This window comes from Gopherus flavomarginatus, chromosome 6, assembly GCF_025201925.1.
Source record: "Gopherus flavomarginatus isolate rGopFla2 chromosome 6, rGopFla2.mat.asm, whole genome shotgun sequence".
Lineage (NCBI taxonomy): Eukaryota > Metazoa > Chordata > Testudines > Testudinidae > Gopherus > Gopherus flavomarginatus.
Window position 1 is genome coordinate 57,150,049 of NC_066622.1, and position 21,012 is coordinate 57,171,060.

Here is a 21,012-nt window from a genome sequence, read left to right on the forward strand (position 1 = left end):
AGGGTTCAGTGGTCCCCATCATGTGGGGTGCGACTCCTAGGGGGACACAGAGGAACATTCATGGGGGAACCTCAGGACCTGAGCCAGCCCACATAGAGGGCAGGGAGGGAGCACCACTCTGCCACAGCTCTTCCCCATCCCCACCCTCAGCCTGAGACTCTGGCTCCCAGCCCGGCGTCGACCCCTTTACCCCTGTCTGCACCCCTCTCCCCAGCAAGCAACAGCTCCACTCCTCCCAGCCCCGGTTCTTGACCGTGGCTTCCGAGGGGCCACAGCCATGGCTAAGAGGGCACAATGTGAAATGTTTGGGGACCACTGGTTTAGGGTGACGTCCTCAATCACTTCTCTGCAGTCCAATAAAAGCTATTCCTCACTCACCTACCCCTCCATCAGGACGGACTAGGTGTGTTCTGCTGCCCTTCACTCATACAGGAAGGAGAATAACATTTCATTCCACTCAATCTTAAAGTGATTTGTAACCCAAGGCCATCCAAACTGGTCATTTTGGGGAAGCGGCCCCATCATGCTGCATAGCTAGGCAGAGTAGGTGTGTCTATGCAAACACGGTCTGTTCCTGAAGTCTTTCCCCAGCTCCTCACTAGGTGAGAGAGGGGAGCTCATTCAGACCCTGCTTACGCTTAGTATTTAAAAACTCCTTCGTGTCCCTATCTCTGCCGGCCTTAGATTTCTCCTTCTGTCCGTTTTTTGACAGCTCAGATGAGGTGACCGAGTGGTTAAGGTGATGGACTGTTACCCCATTATGCTCTGCCTGCATGGGTTCAAATCCCATTCTCATCAGAGGCATTTAGTCTTCACCCTCCTTTATAGACAACCATCTCCCCCTTTGGTACAATAACAGATCAAACAATGTTGCTTGTGTTACCCAAAATTGGGTCAGTTAGTAAGCTTAGAGAGGACTAATAATGCCCCTCCCCCCCAGAGTTTGGCAGAAAGCAGCACATTTATTAGCTTGATAGCTAAGCTCAAAGGAAGGGATGGGGGAGGGTGTCACACTCATGCTCACGCTACCAGGACAGGTCTGGCAGTGGAGATGTCAGGATCCTTTAAGGTAAGTGTCCCACAGCACAGCGATGGACGGTGCGATGAAGATCAGTCTCCCTGAGGTGCAATAGAATGTAACACAGCGAACCACTGGCCAGATGGGCCGGGTGAAGGGCATTCACTGGAGGTAGAAAGGAGAGTGGGAAAGCCACTTCACAGGCATTCAAAGAGGGAAAGGACACAAGCTGGGGGAGTTTAACAGACCCTTTGAGCATACAGGTTATACAGAGCATACAGATCACTGCTGCTCATACAACATGATAAGTTCTCAAGCCGCATGTTTCTTACTTTGCCCATCTGTCAATTTTGATGATTATTGATGGAAATATTTTGCCATTGGGTTGTGTGTTTACACAGAAATTGACATTTACCAACAAATACACAATTCTTCCAAGCCTGCCTAGTCTGCAGTTGATGGGTTTAGAGGGACACATTCAATCTTCCAGGTCCCCATTCCAGGCCTGTACTCTCCAGGTTGTCAACTTCCCGCACTGCTGGGATCCTTCCCTCATCTCCCCCCAAACCACTGCCCCACCCCCACTTCTGGGGTCCCCTCCCTACACTGTCTAACTCCACTGCTGGCAGGATCCCTTCCTGTTCCTTTCATTTCCTGCCTCCACCCTGGGCAAAAGCTCTGCACTCTTCCCACACCAGAAGTTGAACCCAGGCCACCTGGGTAAAAACCAGGAATCCTGACCACTAGCCCAGAGTGGACTATTTTTGCATCTGACGAAGTGGGTATTCACCCACGACAGCTCATGCTCCAATACGTCTGTTTGTATAAAGGTGCCACCGGATACTTGGCTGCTATTATTACTACAACTCAGGCCTTGGCTACACTGGAGAGTTACAGTGAAGGTGGTGGCTTTACAGTGCTGTAACTTACTCCCCGTCCACACTGGCAAGGCACATACAGCGCTGTATCTCCCTGGCTACAGTGCTGCATGTGCTCCACCTCTACGAGAGGAATAAAGAGAACAGAGCTGGTGATGCAGCGCTGGGGTGCCAGTGTAAACAGTGATTAATCTTACTACGCTGTCACTGACCTCCGGGACCTTCCCATAATGCTTTTAAGTAGAGATAACGCTCTTTGTTTTGGTGTGATGCCTCTGTTTGTTTTGTTGTGATCTCAAGGCTCCCGGAGCTGCTTCTCTAAAAACCAAACACAGTTACTGTTTGCAGTGAATGAGCAGAGGCAGGGGGATCCCTTTGGAACACCCACAGCTGGTGTTTGCTTGAGGAGAGAAGCAGCCGGGTGGGCACGGGGGGAGGGGTCTCTTTTGGATCAGCGGCTTATCTGGTCTGTGAGGAAAAAAACAAAGGCGGCTATTTGCATTTAGTGAATGAGAGAGGGGTGGGGGAGGAGGCTTGAACTTGCCAGGCAGGGAGCTGACACAGTGTCAGCTCCAAAAACCCACTCGCTCTGTCTCCCCCACGCTCTGTGTCACACTCCACCCCACCCTCCTCTTTTGAAAAGCACATTGCAGCCACTTGAATGCTGGGATAGCTGCCCATAATGCACCACTCCCAACAGCGCTGCAAATGTGGCCATGACAGAGTGCTGGTAGCTGTCAGTGTGTCCACACTGCAGCGCTTTCCCTAAACAGCTGTAGGAAGACAACTTTAACTCCCAGCGCTGGACAGCTGCAAGTGTAGCCAAACCCTCTCTAAGCCGACCCCTTATGAGAACAGCAGGGACTAGCATGACTAGATGTCCCGATTTTTGGGTCTTTTTCTTATATAGGTGCCTATTAACCCCACCCCCATCCCAATTTTTCACATTTGCTGTCGGATCACCCTAGCAGGGGTTGCACACAGGGCTGCATTAACCTTCAGGTGCAGAGGTTTCCCTCTCTCCATTCCCAGAGCCTGTGATCAGGAAACAGACATCAGGGCTCCCAGGTGCTGCACAGACCATGACTGAGATCAGACCCCATATTATGCAAGGTGCTGTACAAACCCTGGGAAACACTGAGACACCCAGGAGGTTCCCCTCAATTTCCCTGAGCCTCTGCTGCCCAACTTCTTCTGAATCCCTCTGGTTCACCCCCCCACACACAAAAAACCCACCTTTCCAAACAGTCCTTCTTTCCTTGCCCCCTGATTCTGGTTTCACACCCTGGGACCATCTCCTCTCTTTGTCTCTCCCCCTCCAGGTGAAGCAGAGATGGAGGCAACTTCAGCCTCTGGAGTCAGCCTCAGCGAGCACTGCAGCCGGCCCCTTGGGAGGGGGGGTGTTTGCAGACACAGGAAGGGAGCAGGGGGTGCTGGGAAGAAGGCGGCAGCAGAACAAAGCTCAGAGACCCAACATGGGGAAATTCCAGGGGGCGGGGCTCTGACACATCCCAGGTGCGGGCAGCTCCTGGGGGCGGGTCTCTGGCACATCCGATGGGCAGGGCAGCTCCTCGGGGCGGGGCTCCAGCACAGAGCAGGGGCGGGGCAGCTCCTGGGGGCGGGGCTCTGGCACAGCCCATGGGCAGGGTAGCTCCTGGGGGTGGGGCTCTGGCAGAGCCCGGGGGTGGGGCAGCTCCTGGGGGCGGGGCTCTGGCACATTGTGACGTGGAGCCCGGGCTGAACAGCTGCTTCCTGGTTCTCCACGTGCTGCCGGCAGCGCTGGAGCTGCCGGAGCCGGAGCGGAGCCACTGTTCCCAGCTGCAGCCAGGATCTGCCCCCGGCCCCGCTGGGATCCAGGTGGGGACAGAGATTGGGGCCCGGGGGTTCCCCTTGGTGTGGCTGGCGGGGGCGGGAGGGGAGAAGCCGGAGCTGCAGGCGGGGGAAGGGCGGTGGGACATTGTGACCCGGAGCCCTCCGGGGAATGAGAGACCCTGGGAGGCAGGAAAATGACTCTGCCCAAGGTAGCCTGGGAGAAGCCTTGAAGGCGCCTCGGCCCCAGTGGAGCTGCAGGAGGATCTGCCCGCCCGCCCCGCTGGAATGGGGGGGCCGGGGCCCGGCCGTCATGTTGGGGAGAGGGACGGACCCCGGGTCAGGCGGGGGGGGCGGTGTATTAAATCCCTCCCCATAGCAATGTGCTACTCCCGGGCACTGCGCATACCCAGTAACAACCGCTGAAGCCGCTGCCCTTCCCCCTGCCCGGACCAGCCGTAACGTTCCGCCGGGCGCTGGGGGCGGGGCTGGAGCGGTGCGGGGGAGTAACAGGGAGCGTGGGAGGGGCGGGCGCAGAGCAGGAAATTGATGGACGTGGAGGGTCAGGCAGCTGGAGGTAGGGTTCGTAGGGGGCTAAAGTGCACAATCCGGGCTAGGGGGAGGAGCAGGAGTTGAGCTCAGGGGGAGGCGCTGGAAGAGCCCCCCCCTTTGGTGTGAGGGCGGAGGTGTCGAGGGGGGAGGAGAAGCCGGAGTTTCAGGGAGGGGAGGTCACTGGGGTGTGGTTGGGTAGATCTGTCTCTGTGCAGCCAGGACATTCCCGGGGTGGGAGGGAGGTGAGTTAACTGGATCCTGTCCCTGTTTTTGCCACTTCCTCCCACACACACATTCTCTCAAGATTTCCCCTTTTCTCTCTCATTATCACAAGTGGCTATAAAATCCAGGGAGATTCTCCTCCCCCCCCCAATGATCAGCTCTCTAATTGCCTCTGATTTTCCCTTTTCTCTCCGTACTTCTCAAATGTCAATTTAAAATCTCTCCGATGGGGGGGGGGTGGATTTTCCCACCCATTTTATCTGCAGTGATTTGTCCTTGTTTGGGTGGGAAATTGTTGCCGTGGGTCATTCCCCAGAACATGGCTCCCACTAGAGTCGGATGGGATGAGGTTCCCGTTCTCTGCCAGGGCAGGGATGGGAAGGGAGGAGCACATCCCCCATGGAGACTGCCCAGACCCCATTTCCCAATTCCCCTGCGGCCCCCTTCCATTGTCCAGGGAGCCTTCCAGCTCCCCCCCGCCCTTAAATCAGGTCCTCAAAGGGCTCTGAGCTGCTCACGTGAATGGTTGCCCCGTGGCCAGGGGGGACCATCACATTCTGTTTATGTATTGGACAGTCATATAAAATCCAGTCCAACAGTCCCCCTTTTCCACTAGTTATTTAATAGCAACATCAAATCCCCTCCGATCTTGGTGGTTTTCTCTCATGTTATCAAATGTCCTTTGTGACTGGGTTCTCTCTGCGTGTCTCAAAGATTGATATAAAATACCCCAAACATTTGCCCCACTTCTCTCTAGTTGTTTTATTTCTAATTGAATATGATGGGTTGTTTCCCAATGTGCTAAGATGCAGCCGCCTCTGGGGTGGATCCATGGTGGCCATTATTTGCTAGTGACAGCCCGTGGATCTTTCTTGCCCTCCAGGCCTTCCATTCTCCTGTTAAAGAAGCACTCCCCAGGCTCCCTCTGCCTGTGTGACTGGCCAGCAGGAGGTGGTGTTAACTTTCTAGCCACTTCTCACACTTTGTGAGGTAACACTTGCAGGGGCAGGGAAGGTGTCTGTGTGGGGAGATTGCAGCTGAAGGGGCATTGTGGTAGGGGGAGGCCTCTGGGTGGCTGGGCAGGGGGTACCCTAGTCAGGTTGGTGGGTTGTGGAGGTTTGGGGTTTTCGGGGGTGGTGGTTTTGATGTGCCCATCCCTGAGGCTATGGGTCCTGGAGGTGGGTATCGCTGGGGGCCTGTTGCCTGCAGAACAGTGGGGGTGGGTGTCTCTTGGGGAGGCGGGACAGAGGGTTAGAGGGAGCCTGGTTCTGTGCCAGGGGCTCTGTCTGTGCTTCCCCCGCTGGTTCCTGGTTTTGTTGCCATGCCCAGTGCACAGAGCTGGGGGAGGGGATCCCTGGCACTAGGTGAGGGCATGCCAGGGAAGCAGAGTGATGTGTCGCACTGTAAAGCATCAGGGGGTCACACTGGGAAGAGGAGGGGGTCCCAGGCAAATGTCAGCGTAGATCGTTCTGGAGGGTGGGGAAGTTCCTAGGCAGGCAGTGAGGGACTGAGTTCCCAGTGGGGGGGGGTCCCTTGAGGGGGTCCCTGGCTGCTGGGGGCTCTTGGTGGGGGGAGCCCTTTGGGATTCCCAACCTGGCAATCATGGTGTGGTGGGGGTTTTCTGGCCGGTGGGGCTTTGAGGGGTATCTGGGGTCCCTGGCCAGGGACTCTGAGGGCTGCGTCCCAGGGAATATCTGATGGGATCCTGGCTGGGGGGTGTCTGGGGCCCCTGGCTGGGGGGTCTGGGCTCTGGGTACTAGGGGATGTCTGGGGGCTGCTGCTAACCATGATCCTTCTCTCTGGTCAACTTGTACCAGAGTCCTGGCTCCTAGTCAACAGGTCACCAAGTCCATTCCCCAGTCACGTGCCCTGTCACTGTGATATCTTTCTGTCCACTTAGCAAACACTGTTAGTGTGAAATCACAGAATTTACTTTTCTCCTCTTTTGAAAACTGCAGGAACTTTCGGTTCCGTTTGGAAAATTTTTGCCCCCAGTCCTTGTCCTAGATCTGCGGGGGTGAGGGAGGTGGGAAGGGAGTCAGCACTGCCACACGATGGTCTTTTCCACAGCGTTCTGAACTCATTCTTTCTGAAATCCGGTGTCATTGAGACCGTTGTTAATCCAGAGTCACTGTATGGAAAGACAAGGAGTGATTCCAGATGGACAGTGGGTCAAATGAGATCAGCCATTCTCCCTGTGAGGAGGGGCTCCCATTAGCTGCTCTCCCCAGAGAGCTAAAGGAGGGAAGCTGCTGAAACACTCTGTCCCTCTCTGCTCAGGATATTGGGGTTCAGCTTCCTGGGTCAGATGCTGCAGCCTCCATTGTGATCTGGGAGACCAGGCTTGGCAGCTGCTGCTCCCCCAGTGGGGCTCTGTGCTGGGAAGTGACCTTAATTAAAGCTTCTTCTCTGCCCGGCCCAGGAGATGACTTTCTGCAGCTGGTCCTAGCCCCCTAGGGCAGTCCTGGGCCCTGTTACTACTAAATTCTGAGCCAGAGTCTCCAGGTAACTGAAAGACCTCAGGGAATGTCCTAGGGTCTGGCAAGAAAGTGACTCTGCACAAACAACACCACCTCATTTCTCCTCCCATTAGCGGTTGCTAGGAGGAAATCCAGCCATGGGAGAGCAAAGCCCCCAGGAATGGGACTGTCCCAGCCAGAGGGGCAGGGAGAGAGGACAGGGGAAGGAGAGACTGAAAGGGGCAGTGGGAGAAATGAATGTGGGGGAGAGATTTCCAGCTCTCTAGTCCACCCAGACACATGTATTGCTGCATCCTGGGGCAGAAGCACTTTACAGTGAACAAAACAAGGATCAGACAGAGCAAAAGCCAGTTCCTGACTCCATATTCCCCCTGCTGGGGTGTGGCTGCCGTGGGGTCAGTGTCTGAGGGAATCCCCCACAGTGACTCCTTTGGTTCTGCTCTTTTCTAGCCTTGTGTTCAGAGAAGGGGTGAGGGGAGAGAGAAGGGAGGTAAAAAATGTGTCTGTGGACTTAGCCTGGCAGGAGGGGCCAGGTCTAAATTGTAAAAAACAGATTGAGCATTTCCCAGCATGACAGAATCTAGGGTGTCTGTCTGCAGGGAAAGGGCCTGGGGGAATTGTGATGTGAAATTAACTAAAACCGGTTCTGAAACGCCCACAACTGCCCTTCTCCCCCAGACAGGCTGCAGAATGTTTTGCTCCAGCTCATCCCAGCCTGGCGTGGGACAGGGAAGAGAAATGGCTGCAGTGGAGTCAGTCCAGGTAGAGATTATCGGGGGGGTTGCTGGTGGGTTCCTGCTGGAGGAAAGGGAGAGCAAATACACCAGAGGTGGGAAGGTTTGCAGAGTCTGGTTTGGAGGTTGGAGCGGGGCAGGAAATTTACAGAGTGGGGAAAGGAGGAGGCCAGGGTGTGGCAGACCTGCTGGGAGTTATTTACTAAGTGGCCTAGATTCTAGGAACAGACCCAGGAGGTTTGGAGGTGGAAATGCCCTAATTTGTGAAGAGAGAAAATAACCCACCTACATGGAGCTAGTCAAACTGACCGGACTCCTAGTGCTGGAGCCTGACCTCATTAACCATCAGCTGCTGTGAGATATAAAGGGGACACCCATGAGTCAGGCTTATTGGAGCTGCCTCTCCCTTCATATCCCGCTCCTCACAATGAGGAGGGTGTTGGGCATCCTACCAGCGAGCTCTCCCTGAACCCTGCTAGGGGCTCCATCTCCTGTATCAGTCAGTGGCTAGTAGGGGGGTGATGGATATGCTGGGAGTGATAAGGGGCTCTCTCTTCATCCCCTCACCCTGGCATTTGCTGGATACTCTGAGCCAGGTCGAGGTGGGACTCTCCTGACTATGATCCACCCAGAGCTTCCATTTGATTCACTCTTCTCTGCCACAAATAGTGGGGCTGTGAGTGGGGCAGCAAGTCCTTAGTGTTGGACTCTTACTCTTTCAGGGGCTGGTGACCTTCAAGGAGATGGCTATGTATTTCACCAGGGAAGAGTGGGCTCTGCTGGACCCCACTCAGAGAGCCCTCTACTGGGATGTCATGCAGGAGAACTATGAGACTGTGACCTCGCTGGGTAAGGGTTCCTGTCCCTTCTGTTCTTGGAAGGGGAAATGAAGAGTGAAGGTTCACGCCACCCCCACAATGCCATCTGTACCCTGTCCTGTTTCAGCATCACCCCAATAGGCCAGTGACACACATAATACCAGAGACCCTCCTCTGCTGCAGAACACTTTGGGAACAGAGCACAGGAGCCGTATTGCACAGTGTCAAATATCCCCTGTTTGCTTAAGTGAAACTGGGGGTTAGGTATGGCATAACTGTCTCATACCCCTAATCATTTTTGTTGCCCTTTTCTGAACCTTTTCCAATTCCAATATATCTATTTTTGAGATGGGGTGACATGTGCATGCAGTATTCAAGATGTGGGTGTATCATGGATTTATTTGCTGTTTTTACAAATATGATCTATGAGATATTCTGTCATATCTATCACTTTCTTAATTATTTCCTACATTGTTCACTTTTTTTCACTGCTGCTGCATATTGAGTGGATGTTTCAGAGAACTATCCACAGTGACTCCAAGATCCATCTCTTGAGTGGAAACAACTAATTTAGACCCCATCATTTTGTATGTATAGTTGGGATTGTGTTTTCCAATGGGCTGCACTATGTGCTATCCTGTCATCTAGTACTGCTGAGATCCTGGATTCAGTAATATCCCTGCCCTTCCTGTTCCCTTTCTCCACTGAACCTCGCCAGCCCATGCTTCCTGTTCCCAGCTTCCCCAGGATTCTCGCACTGTCTCTGAAGCTCTCTGTCAGCAAGAAGCAGTGCCAGGGACACTTGCCCTCTGTCTGGAGTCTTCGATTTCTGGGACATGGATTTACTTTCTCTGTGTTGTAAGAGGCTCTGTCATAATGAGTGTCTGTGATGTTACCCAGAGTACAATCTCGACTGTTAAATAGCTGTCCCCTCAGTCCTCCAGCATGGGGTGCCTTTTCCACTGTTTTCCCACGAGAACAGCCCCTCTTGGCCAATTAACACGCAGTCTCCAGCATGTAACTCACTTCCAGCTACACAGTATTGAGTGCTGCTAGACAGCCACTCATGAATTACACCTCAGGAGAAAACCAGCAAATTCTCAAGTGCCCGAATTTCCCCCAGAAATTTGCATCTTGCACTGTCCAGCACGCTACTGAACGACCCAAGCTCATATGAAGTCTGTCATTTCATCAGCGGAAAATGACATGCACCAGCTTGTTATCCCAAACAGAGTTTCCAGCACACTTCAATCCACACATACTGGTTAGATGAACAATAAACCAACATTGTTAACTACCAAAAACTAAAACTAGGCCCAGTCCATGAAAGGGGCACTCCCAGGAGAGACTTTATAAAGGCTGGAACATGAAACACCTTTGTAAACCTGAGACAGCTGCCTTGGGGACAATGACAGGGAGAATCCCCCAAAGTGACTCCTTTGTTTCTGCTCTTCTCTGGCCTCCGATTGTTCCTTCCAACGTGGAGTACTTTGCACTTGTCTCTACTGAATTTGATCCTATTTACTTCAGATCATTTCTCCAGTTTGTCCAGATCATTTTGAATTTTAATCCAATCCTCCAAAGCACTTACAACCCCTCCCAGCTTGGTGTTGTCCGCAAACTTGATACGTGTAAGAGAGAGACTGTTACTGGGAGGGTTTCCCCATGTGTCAGAGGGTTACACCCTGGTGGGAGGGGGCTAGGCCTGTACTGGAATAAGGTCACTCTGTGCTTCACAGTGTGCTAGAACCTAGAATGTGTATTAGCAGGGGAAAAGCTGGGGGGAATCGGCTTGGGGAATGGACAAAAGCCTAGTCTGAATTCTCACACCTTGCCCTTTTCACCCCGGCAGGCCAGAGAATAACATCCATGTTTCGCTGCAGATCATCTCGTCCTCCCAGGGGCAATGAAATGGCTGCAATGGAGCTGGCTCAGGTAAGAGATTATCAGGGTGGCGGGCTCTGCTTGGAGGTTGAGGAGCAGTAAATGCATAAGAGGGTGGGAATTGCTAGAGGTGGTGGGAAGCAGGAAATATCTCGGGTGGAGAAAGGGAGGGGACAGCATGTGACAAACCTGCTGAGACTTGTGTAGTGTAGGGCGTGATGGGTTGTCACCCCCAGGACGCAGTTTGTGGAGCTTCTGGGAACTGCTGTGTCCTCTAACCCTCACGCTGGGCTGGCCCTTCTCACACTGCTTTGCTGGAGATTTCGCCAGCCTCTCCAGGGCCTGTTATCACCCAACACAACAGCAGGTGGCGCCATGCAGCCAACTAAGCTACCTGAGTGCGTTACCTAAGCCACTCAAGGACAGATAGAAGACAAGAGCCAATTTCCCACTCCCCAACCTTGCACACTTGCTGTAGTATAAATCCAGAATGATACCATCTTATAGTGCACAGGGATCTCTATAATGCAAGCTCATTAATGTAGTTCCACTTCCCCTCGATATGGGACAGATGTGCACAAGAAGCTGAGATTTTCCCCAGACACTTCACTCAAAATACGCTGGTTAAGATAAAGCATCAAACAAGTTTATTAACTGCAGAAAGATAGATTAAGTGATTATAAGTGATAACAAACAGATCAAAGCTGATTATTTAGCAAATAACCAAAACTCAGACTAAGCCTAACATACTAGATGGATAGAATTTGAATTAGCAATTTCTCACCCTGACTGATGGTACAAGCAGTCCCCCAAGTTTCCATACACAAGCTAGAAATCTCTTGATCCTGGGAGCAGCACTTCCCCCACATCCGTTTTTGTTTCTCAGGTGTTTCCAGAAGTTCTCTTGTGTGGAGAATGAGGCCAAGAGATGATGTCACACCCCACCTTATGTAGCTTTTCCATATGGTGGGAACCGTTTGTTCCAAACTCAGTTCCTAGTCCAGTTTGTGGAAAAATACAGGTACTAAAATGGAGTTTAGTGTCATGTGGTCTGGTCACAGGCCCTGCTGAGTCATAGTAGCCATGACTCATAGGCTGGCTGTAACATTCACAGGAAGGCTAAGCTCTTCCACAGTCCATTGTCTTTGTTGAGCCATCAGCACTGTCTGGCTTCTTCATTGTTGTACCTGAAAGGCTCATTGTGGGTGTTACCCAGAGTAAGCACGTTTGAAATACAGATACAGAGTCAATATCCATAACTTCAGATACGAACATGATATGTGCACACAAATAGGATAATCATATTCAGCAAATCAGAACTTTTCCAGTGACACCACACATGATGCATCTTCTACAAAATAGATCATAATTATGTCCTAATCATATTATAATCATACCACTATGATGAATATGGGGGTGTAGTGTCAGATAGGTCCTAATTTCAAGGCACAGGAGTTGAGAATGGAACTTCCCCTCTTTGTGGAACAGGAAATAACCCTCCAGCCAGGGCTGGGACAACTTCCCAGACTCTCAGTGATGGAGCCTGAATCTACTGACATTTCCTTAATTAAAACCAACCCCTATCTTTGTGGCAACTGTAAACTTTATCAGTGATGATTTTGTACTCTCTTCTAAGTCATGGATAAGAATGTTAAATAGCACAGGGCCAAGAACCAATCCCTGCAGGAACCTGCTAGAAAGAAATCCACTCGCTCATGGTTCCCCATTTACTCTCAGAGTTTTTAATCTATTTAATGTATGCCGTGTTTATTTTGTATCATTCTAGTTTTTTTTAGTAAAAATATTGTGCTAATCAAGTCATGTCCCTTACGGAAGTTTAGGTATATTACATCAATACTATTAGCTGCAACCAAACTTTTGATCTCATCCAATAAGGATATCCCGTTAGTTTGATAGGCTCTATTTTCTCTAAACCTTTGTTAATGGGCACTACAATTCTGACCTTCTAACTTCTATTCTTTATGATTGACTTCCCCTTTCTTCCATATATTTTATTTGGAGAGTGCTTGGATTCCTACCAGGGAGCCACTATCAGGGTCCAGAGATAGCCCCATCTCCTATATTAAGCTCTGGCTAGTAGCTATGTGATAAATGTGAAGACCCTGCTTCTGTCTGTCAGATGGGAGACACAAAGGTTCTCTCTTTCTACCCTCTGATGCCTCCTGGCTGCTGTAAGCAAGGTGGGGTGGGACTCTGTTAACATGTGCCTCCCGGAGCTTCCATTTCCCTGGTGCTGCTGTTCCGTGAATAGTGTGGTTGTGAGTGGGTCAGCAGGTACTGAGTATTGGACTCCTGCTCTTTCAGGGGCCGGTGACCTTCGAGGAGGTGTCTGTGTATTTCTCCAGGGAAGAGGGGACTCTGCTGGACCCCACTCAGAGAGCCCTCTACAGAGATGTCATGCAGGGGAACTATGAGACGATGGTCTTGCTGGGTAAGGATTCCTGTCCCTTCTGTTCTTGGAAGGGGAAATGAAGAGTGAAGGTTCATGCCACCCCCACAATACCATCTCTACCCTGTCCTGTTTCAGCATCACCCCAATAGGCCAGTAACATACATACTACCAGAGACCCTCCTCTGCTGCAGAACACTTTGGGAACAGAGCACAGGAGCAGCATCACACAATGTCAAATATCTCCTCTTTACTCAAGTAAAACTGGAGTTAGGTCCAGTATAATGAACAGAAGCTTCCTACCCCCAGCCTTCTCTCAAACCCTGAGCCTTCTCTACCCAAACCAGAATGTGCTTGGGGTGTAACAAGCAGGCGGCTGGAGTCAGAGCTGCCAGTCCAGGGTTACTTATCATACAGACACTCAGTGCGTCCTTGAACGCTGGCTGGGAGTATCCAGACAGGGGAGCTCCAGCAGCAGAACACTCAATCTCACCCAGGATTACAGATGACACAACTCCTCGCTGATCTGGATTGCACCCCAGCATGTGAAAATGGCCTAGGTTGGTAGTGACATTTCTTGAGACATGGAGAGTCTTGCTCCCATATCACCAGGTGTAATAAAAATAACAGGAAAGGCCAAATATGTAAAACTGATTGTTCAGCTTGCTTTTGACCTGCATCATATTTTGCAATATATTCCAAATAAGGAAATTAACGTGCAACGTATGTGTCATTGTTTGTGGTTTTAAGCTGTAAAAGGCTTGTGTGATTTTTAGCTCGGGAACAGTATTCCAATAGCTGTCGCCCCCTGCTTGCTTGTAACCAAGAAAAGAGCCTCAGGCTGAGCTGATTCAAATATTAATCCTGTGGTCGTTTTCCACAACAGCCTCAATAGGTCCCTGTGATGGAATGTAAGGCTACATCTAGACTACCCACCGTATCGGTGGGTTAAAATCGATTGCTCGGGGATCGATATATGGCGTCTCATCTAGACGCCATATATCGATCCCCGAGCACGCTTATATCGATTCCGGAACAACACCAACCCCAACGGAGTTGCAGATTTGACAGGGGGAGCCGCGGACATCGATCCCGCGTGGTGAGGATGGGTGAGTAATCCGATCTTAGATATTCGACTTCAGTTACGTTATTCACGTAGCTGAATTTGCGTATCTAAGATGGATTTCGCCCCGTAGTGTAGACTAGCCCTTAATGTCTTCACACCTTCCCCCTGCAGGAGAATGCCTGTTTGACCAGCTGTTTGCCTTGCTGTCTCTGAGGAACTGGTCTGTGGGTGTTCCCCAGAACTGTAACTTTTTCACTAATATCATACTGTAAAATCTCACAGTTTTACATACAGTGTTACTACACATTTTAACAGGAGGATAATATTCAGTAGGTTATGCGTTTTCTAATGATACCTCACAAGCCATACTGGGTACAAAATTGATCATAATTTTCTAGAAGAGTGAACACAGGGGTACAGATTGACACGGTGTCTGTGTGTGTGTTCCCAGCCGATATGTGGGTATTTCAATCCCTCCTAAGCACGTTTGGCATCTTCAAGGACCTGGGGAACTGGTCCTGGGAATTCACTAGTTTAGCAAGTGTGAGACAGCATGAAATTGTGAGACACTTTGGTATTAATAATAAAATAATATAATCTGATAAAATTGCAATGAATCATGCTAGGTATGCCATGTAAAGTGTCAGTGAAAAAGTTATGATTTGCCAAGTATGATAATTTTGTTTCTATGTTTCTATCACCTTTGTATTGTGAGTTACAGATATGTAAGGTATATCTGTATTTCCAGACTTGTGCAGTTTTTCTAGGTGACACCCCCAGACATATTGCCATCAACATTGCCTAGCATGTTTGATGGCCCATTGAGGGTCATCAGCTGTACAATGAACCTATGGACAAAGGGGATACACCTATTGAGTCAGCAAGACATGCCGGGGTTTGCCTGTGTAATGAAACCTCCAAAGCTTTTCCATGCCATGTGCTGTGAAGCTTGTGTTTGGGACACAGGAAATACAAGCCACATGGCAAAAGGAATATAAAGCGCAGCTGCATCATCTCCATGTTGTCTTCAATCCCCCTTTCTACCTCTGGAGCAACTTCTCTACAAACTGAACCCTGGAATAAAGGACTGAATGACCCATCCAAGCTGTGGATGCGTTCCAGACAGACTTTCAAGCCAGCAACTCACCAATACTGCTAAGAACCTGATAAATCCATTTTGGAATGTATCTGACTGCTTTTCCATTTAAATTCTTTCTGTCTTTCTTTCTTTTAAACCTTTAGTTTAGATGCTAAAGAATTGTCTGGAAGGATGGAATTTAACTTCATTCTTTCATTTGTTCTTTCTTCTAAACATTTAGTTGAACTGCTAAAGGATTGGCTGGCAGCATGGTATTTTGGATGAGATCCAAACCTGGGTAATGTGGCTAACCTTCTACCCACCCACTTCCTGGATCCAATTAGGATCACTCTCCTGCTGCCCTGTGGCCATGCTGTATCACAGTAAGCAGAGTTTTTAAATAACCTTTCACTGTACGGGACCTACTTGCTGATTAGGAGTCAGAGAACTGTCATGCAATAAAGGGGGCCGTGTGATTTCTTTTTTCAGAGTCTCGTTAACCAGTGTGTGGGATCAGAAGCACAGTTTGTGACTGGTCAGTGAGTTTAACTTCAGTGTTAACCACCAGTATGGGGAGCATCTGCTCTCCCTTTTTCAGCCTGCTCTGACCTTGGCATTTTCAGTGAGGACTGCCCCAGGCACACTAGGTCACACTAAGCACTGAAGATAAATTAACAGAATGTTTTTGATGATCAAGTTGTATGAAATCAACTGAACTCCTTTCTTTTCTTTCATCTGATTGGAGTTTCTGGTTTTCCAACGTGATATGATCTCCCAGCAGGAACAAGGGGAAGAGCCATGGGTCCCAGAGCTCCAGGGTTCAGAGGAAAGAGAGATCCTGAGATCTCCCCGCACAGATGAGGAAACATTAAACCAACTCAGAATCTGTAAGTGCCTGAAGGAAACATCTAGGATGCCCTACAAAGCTCTTGGGAAGTCTCTCAGTTCACTATTGTCCATAGCAGGGGTCACATCCGCAGGGTAAATATAGCTCAAGGCTTCCTCTAGATGCTAGCAGACACCGGGCAGTAGCTTTCTCCCTTCCCCCTGTGAAGTTGGATGGGATGTGCAGGCTGAATTGATCCCCTCCTCTCTACTGTTGGGGGGAGCTGAGTTCCTGATTTTTATTTGTCCTCTCTCCAGCACTTGATTAGGTTTGGCCTTCCCCTTTCCATCCCTGTTTGAGGTTTCTGTCTCTATCACAGCAGGTGATGCAATGACGTGTGAGGTTCAGCACAGACCAGAAAAAGAGCAGGGAAACCAGCCAGGGGAGAAAATGGATAAATTTATTTCCTGTCAGGGAACTCAGAAGGGCCTTAAGAAAACCAGAATACATCAGGAAATCTGCAGGGAAAAGCAAAAAAAATACATGTGCTGAGTGTGGGAAAAACTTCACTTACAGATCAGGCCTTTCTCAACATCAGAGAATCCACACAGGGGAGAGGCCCTGTGAATGCAATGAGTGCGGGAAAACTTTCAGTCGCAGCTCGCACCTTATTGGGCATCAGAGAATCCACACAGGGAAGCGATCCTATGAATGCAGTGAGTGTGGGAAAACTTTCAGTCGCAGCTCGCACCTTATTGGGCATCAGAGAATCCACACAGGGAAGAGATCCTATGAATGCAGTGAGTGCGGGAAAACTTTCAGTCGCAGCTCACACCTTATTCAGCATCAGAGAATCCACACGAGCAAGAAGCCCCGCGAATGCCGTCAGCAGGCCTGCACAACTCGTAAAGTGGTGATGTAGAGAAATCTCTGTATTAACTATCTCTATAAATCTTTATAACGTTGCATTGTGTTATTTTGTATTAAGTATCTTTATCTTTATGACATTGCATCTGGCATGATGTTATTTTGTAATTCATATCACTTGGCATTGTGCCTCTCTATTTTCATATAACTTTGTATTAGATCCCTATATAGAAAATTGGTAGAAAACCTTGTATCAAATGTTATAGCCCCTAAGGATAGTATAGTTAAAGTAAAAGAAAGCATGTGCCTTTTTGCTAGAAGTAGAATAAGATCTTCCCCCGCACTCTGTAATCAATTGCTCTATTGACTGAATGAGGTGTGAATGAGTGAAGCTTGGAAGACACCCACCTCCAGACAGCTACAACAGTTGAAGAGGGAATGGGAGCCAGAGCAAAGGACAATACAACTTGTCAAGTGGGCCCAATAAAGAAGAGCAGACATATTGATGGCCTCAGGGATTAGAAGCAAGCACCTTCTTTAGAAAACACCCTCTTTGAGCAGCATTGGGACAACACCCAGAGAAAAGCAGCACAAAGACCAACGGACGCAGACCCAGATTTTGAATCTGGTCTAGATTTGCATAAGAGGGAAGCTGCTATAAATGCGAGGTGTCTTGCAGAAGGACCCCGGATCTCATCTTGTCACCATCGGACCATCGATTTGGATTGGTAGAAGCCCGGCTCCACCCCTCCCCCATCTAACTCACCTGGCCAGTGCAGTTAAGGGGAGCAACTAGTTGGTAACAACAGCAAGACGGAGTGTGTTTATGTCTGTGTGTGTGAGTGAATGCATGACTGTGATATATATCTCATGTGCATATCATAGAGTATTAATTGATACCTGTATTACTAATAAATGTGGCATTTTGCCTTAATCCCCCTGAAAAGTTCCTGTACAGTACTTTGAGTAAAACAGCGAGGGCCACAATACTCCAAAGAAAACAGCTGAGGACCGAAACCCCCCGGCCCTGCGGAAACACCCCCCACTCAGGACCTCCCAGCCTGGCGGAAACACCCCGCCCACCCCTGCAGAAACAAACCCTCCTTCCCCAGCGCCGCCCCACCAAAACAGCTGTGGGTCAAAAAGGAAGGTTGGTGGTGGGGAGGTGTTACTTGATGTTAAATCAACCAGGGACTCCCAGCCAAAGAGGTGGCTGGGAGCCCTCAGGGTCAAATTAAAGGGCCTGGGGCTCTGACGACTGGGGGAACCCGGAGCTTTTCAGGGATGGGGCAGGGATTTAAAGGTCCCAGAGCTCCTGCTGCTGAGGGAAGCCTGAGCCCTTGAAATCCCAGCCTCACTCCATCCCCTGGAGCTGCCACCAGGATTTAAAGGGCTCTGTGCTGCCTGCAGCCACAGGGATCCCTGAGCCCTTTAAATCTCAGCTGCTGCCGGGATTCAAAGGGCTCTGGGCTGCCCGTGGCGGTGGGGAGCCCTGATACCTTTAAACCTCAGCTGCGACCGGGAATCTCTGCGAGCAGCCCAGAGCCCTTTGAATCCCGGCCGTGGCTGGCAGGCCAGTTTTAGGAAGTGCATGGCCCAATTTGAACATTTTTGGTGGGGCCCCGCAGGGATGATTGGGAGCTGGGTAAGGAAGATTATCAAAGCCCCACTGGCCAGAGAACCCCCACCACACCATGATTGCCAGGTTGGGAATCCCAAAGGATTCCCCCCACCAAGACCTCCCAGCAGCCAGAGACCCCCTCAAGGGACCCCCCCCCACTGGGAACTCAGTCCCTCATTGCCTGCATAGGAACTTCCAAACCCTCAAGACCGATCTACCCTGACATTTGCCTGGGACCCCTTCCTCTTCCCAGTGTGACCCCCTGATGCTTTACAGTGCGACCCATCACTCTGTTTCCATGGCATGCCCTCACCTAGTGCCAGGGATCCCCTCCCCCAGCTCTGTGCACTGGGCATGGCAACAAAACCAGGAACCAGCGGGGGAAGCACAGACAGAGCCCCTGGCACAGAACCAGGCTCCCTCTAACCCTCTGTCCCGCCTCCCCAAGAGACACCCACCCCCACTGTTCTGCAGCCACCAGGCCCCCAGCGATACCCACCTCCAGGACCCATAGCCTCAGGGATGGGCACATCAGAACCACCACCCCCGAAAACCCCAAACCTCCACAACCCACCAACCTGACTAGGGTACCCCCTGCCCAGCCACCCAGACGCCTCCCCCTACCACAATGCCCCTTCAGCTGCAATCTCCCCACACAGACACCTTCCCTGCCCCTGCAATTGTTACCTCACAGAGTGTGAGAAGTGGCTAGAAAGTTAACACCACCTCCTGCTGGCCAGTCACACAGGCAGAGGGAGCCTGGGGAGTGCTTCTTTAACAGGAGAATGGAAGGCCTGGAGGGCAAGAAAGATCCACGGGCTGTCACTAGCAAATAATGGCCACCATGGATCCACCCCAGAGGCGGCTGCATCTTAGCACATTGGGAAACAACCCATCATATTCAATTAGAAATAAAACAACTAGAGAGAAGTGGGGTAAATGTTTGGGGTATTTTATATCAATCTTTGAGACACGCAGAGAGAACCCTGTCACAAAGGACATTTGATAATATGAGAGAAAACCACCAAGATCGGAGGGGATTTGATGTTGCTATTAAATAACTAGTGGAAAAGGGGGACTGTTGGACTGGATTTTATATGACTGTCCAATACATAAACAGAATGTGATGGTCCCCCCGGCCACGGGACTACCATTCACGTGAGCAGCTCAGAGCCCTTTGAGGAGCTGATTTAAGGGCGGGGGGGAGCTGGAAGGCTCCCTGGACAATGGAAGGGGGCCGCAGGGGAATTGGGAAATGGGGTCTGGGCAGTCTCCATGGGGGATGTGCTCCTCCCTTCCCTTCCCTGCCCTGGCAGAGAACGGGAACCTCATCCCATCCCACTCCAGTGGGAGCCATGTTCTAGGGAATGACCCAGGGCAACAATTTCCCACCCAAACAAGGACAAATCGCTGCAGATAAAATGGGTGGGAAAATCCACCCCCCATCGGAGAGATTTTAAATTGACATTTGAGAAGTATGGAGAGAAAAGGGAAAATCAGAGGCAATTAGAGAGCTGATCATTGGGGGGGGGGAGGAGAATCTCCCTGGATTTTACGTGTGATAATGAGAGAGAAAAGGGGAAATCTTGAGAGAATGTGTGTGTGGGAGGAAGTGGCAAAAACAGGGACAGGATCCAGTTAACTCACCTCCCTCCCACCCCGGGAATGTCCTGGCTGCACAGAGACAGATCTACCGCCCCCACCCCAGTGACCTCCCCACCCTGCAACTCCGGCTTCTCCTCCCCCCTCGATACCTCCGCCCTCACACCAAAGGGGGGGGCTCTGCCAGCGCCTCCCCCTGAGCTCAACTCCTGCTCCTCCCCCCAGCCCGGATTGTGTCCTTTAGCCCCCCACGAAACCTGCTTCCAGCTGCCTGACCCCACCCCCCCGCCCATCAATTTCCTGCTCTGCGCCCGCCCCTAACACGCTCCCTGTTACTACCCCGACCCGCTCCAGCCCCGCCCCCAGCGCCCGGCGGAACGTTACGGCTGGTCCAGGCAGGGGGAAGGGCAGCGGCTTCAGCGGCTGTTACTGGGTATGCGCAGTGCCCGGGAGTAGCACATTGCTATGGGGAGGGATTTAATACACCGCCCCCCCGCCCCGCCTGGCCCGGGGTCCGCCCCTCCCCCGCACACAACGGCCGGGCCCCGGCTCCCCCATCCCAGCGGGGCGGGCGGACGGATCCTCCTGCAGCTCCAATGGGGCCGAGGCGCCTTCAAGGCTTCCCCCAGGCTCCCTGGGGCAGAGTCACTTTCCTGCCCCTATCGCCTCTCATTCCCCGGGGGCTCTGGGTCACAATGTCCCACCGCCCTTCCCCCGCCTGCAGCTCCGGCTTCTCCCATCCCGCCCCCACCAGCCACACCAAGGGGAACCCCCGGGCCCCAGTGTCTGTCCCCACCTGGATCCCAGCGGGGCCGGGGGCAGATCCTGGCTGCAGCTGAGAACAGCGGCTCCGCTCCGGCTCGGGCAGCTCCAGCGCTGCTGGCAGCACGTGGAGAACCAGGAAGCAGCTGTTCAGCCCGGGCTCCGCGTCACAATGTGCCAGAGCCCCGCACCCAGGAGCTGCACCGCCCCTGAGCTGAGCCAGAGCCCCGCCCTCAGGAGCTGCCCTGCCCATGGGCTGTGCCAGAGCCCCGAATCCCAGGAGCTACCCTGAACATGGGCTGTGCCAGAGCCCCGCCCCCAGGAGCTGCTCCGCCCCTGCTCTGTGCTGGAGCCCCGCCCCGAGGAGCTGCCCTGCCCCCGAGCT

The 21,012-nt window shown here is 51.5% G+C and overlaps 1 protein-coding gene and 1 non-coding gene across 2 annotated transcripts in view; both read left to right on the forward strand.

Annotated features, from left to right (window-relative positions):
• The first annotated feature begins 716 nt into the window (after positions 1 to 716).
• Positions 717 to 798, forward strand: TRNAN-GUU (transfer RNA asparagine (anticodon GUU)). Its single transcript has one exon. It is a non-coding gene; the product is annotated as a tRNA-Asn (tRNA).
• A 9,629-nt stretch (positions 799 to 10,427) lies between these two features.
• Positions 10,428 to 21,012, forward strand: part of LOC127054291 (zinc finger protein 560-like) — a 228,436-nt gene continuing 217,851 nt past the window's right edge. The window contains exon 1 of the mRNA XM_050960378.1: positions 10,428 to 10,446. Within this exon, the coding sequence (XP_050816335.1) occupies positions 10,432 to 10,446 (15 nt within the window). The 5' untranslated portion in view covers positions 10,428 to 10,431. The remainder of the gene's footprint in view (positions 10,447 to 21,012) is intronic.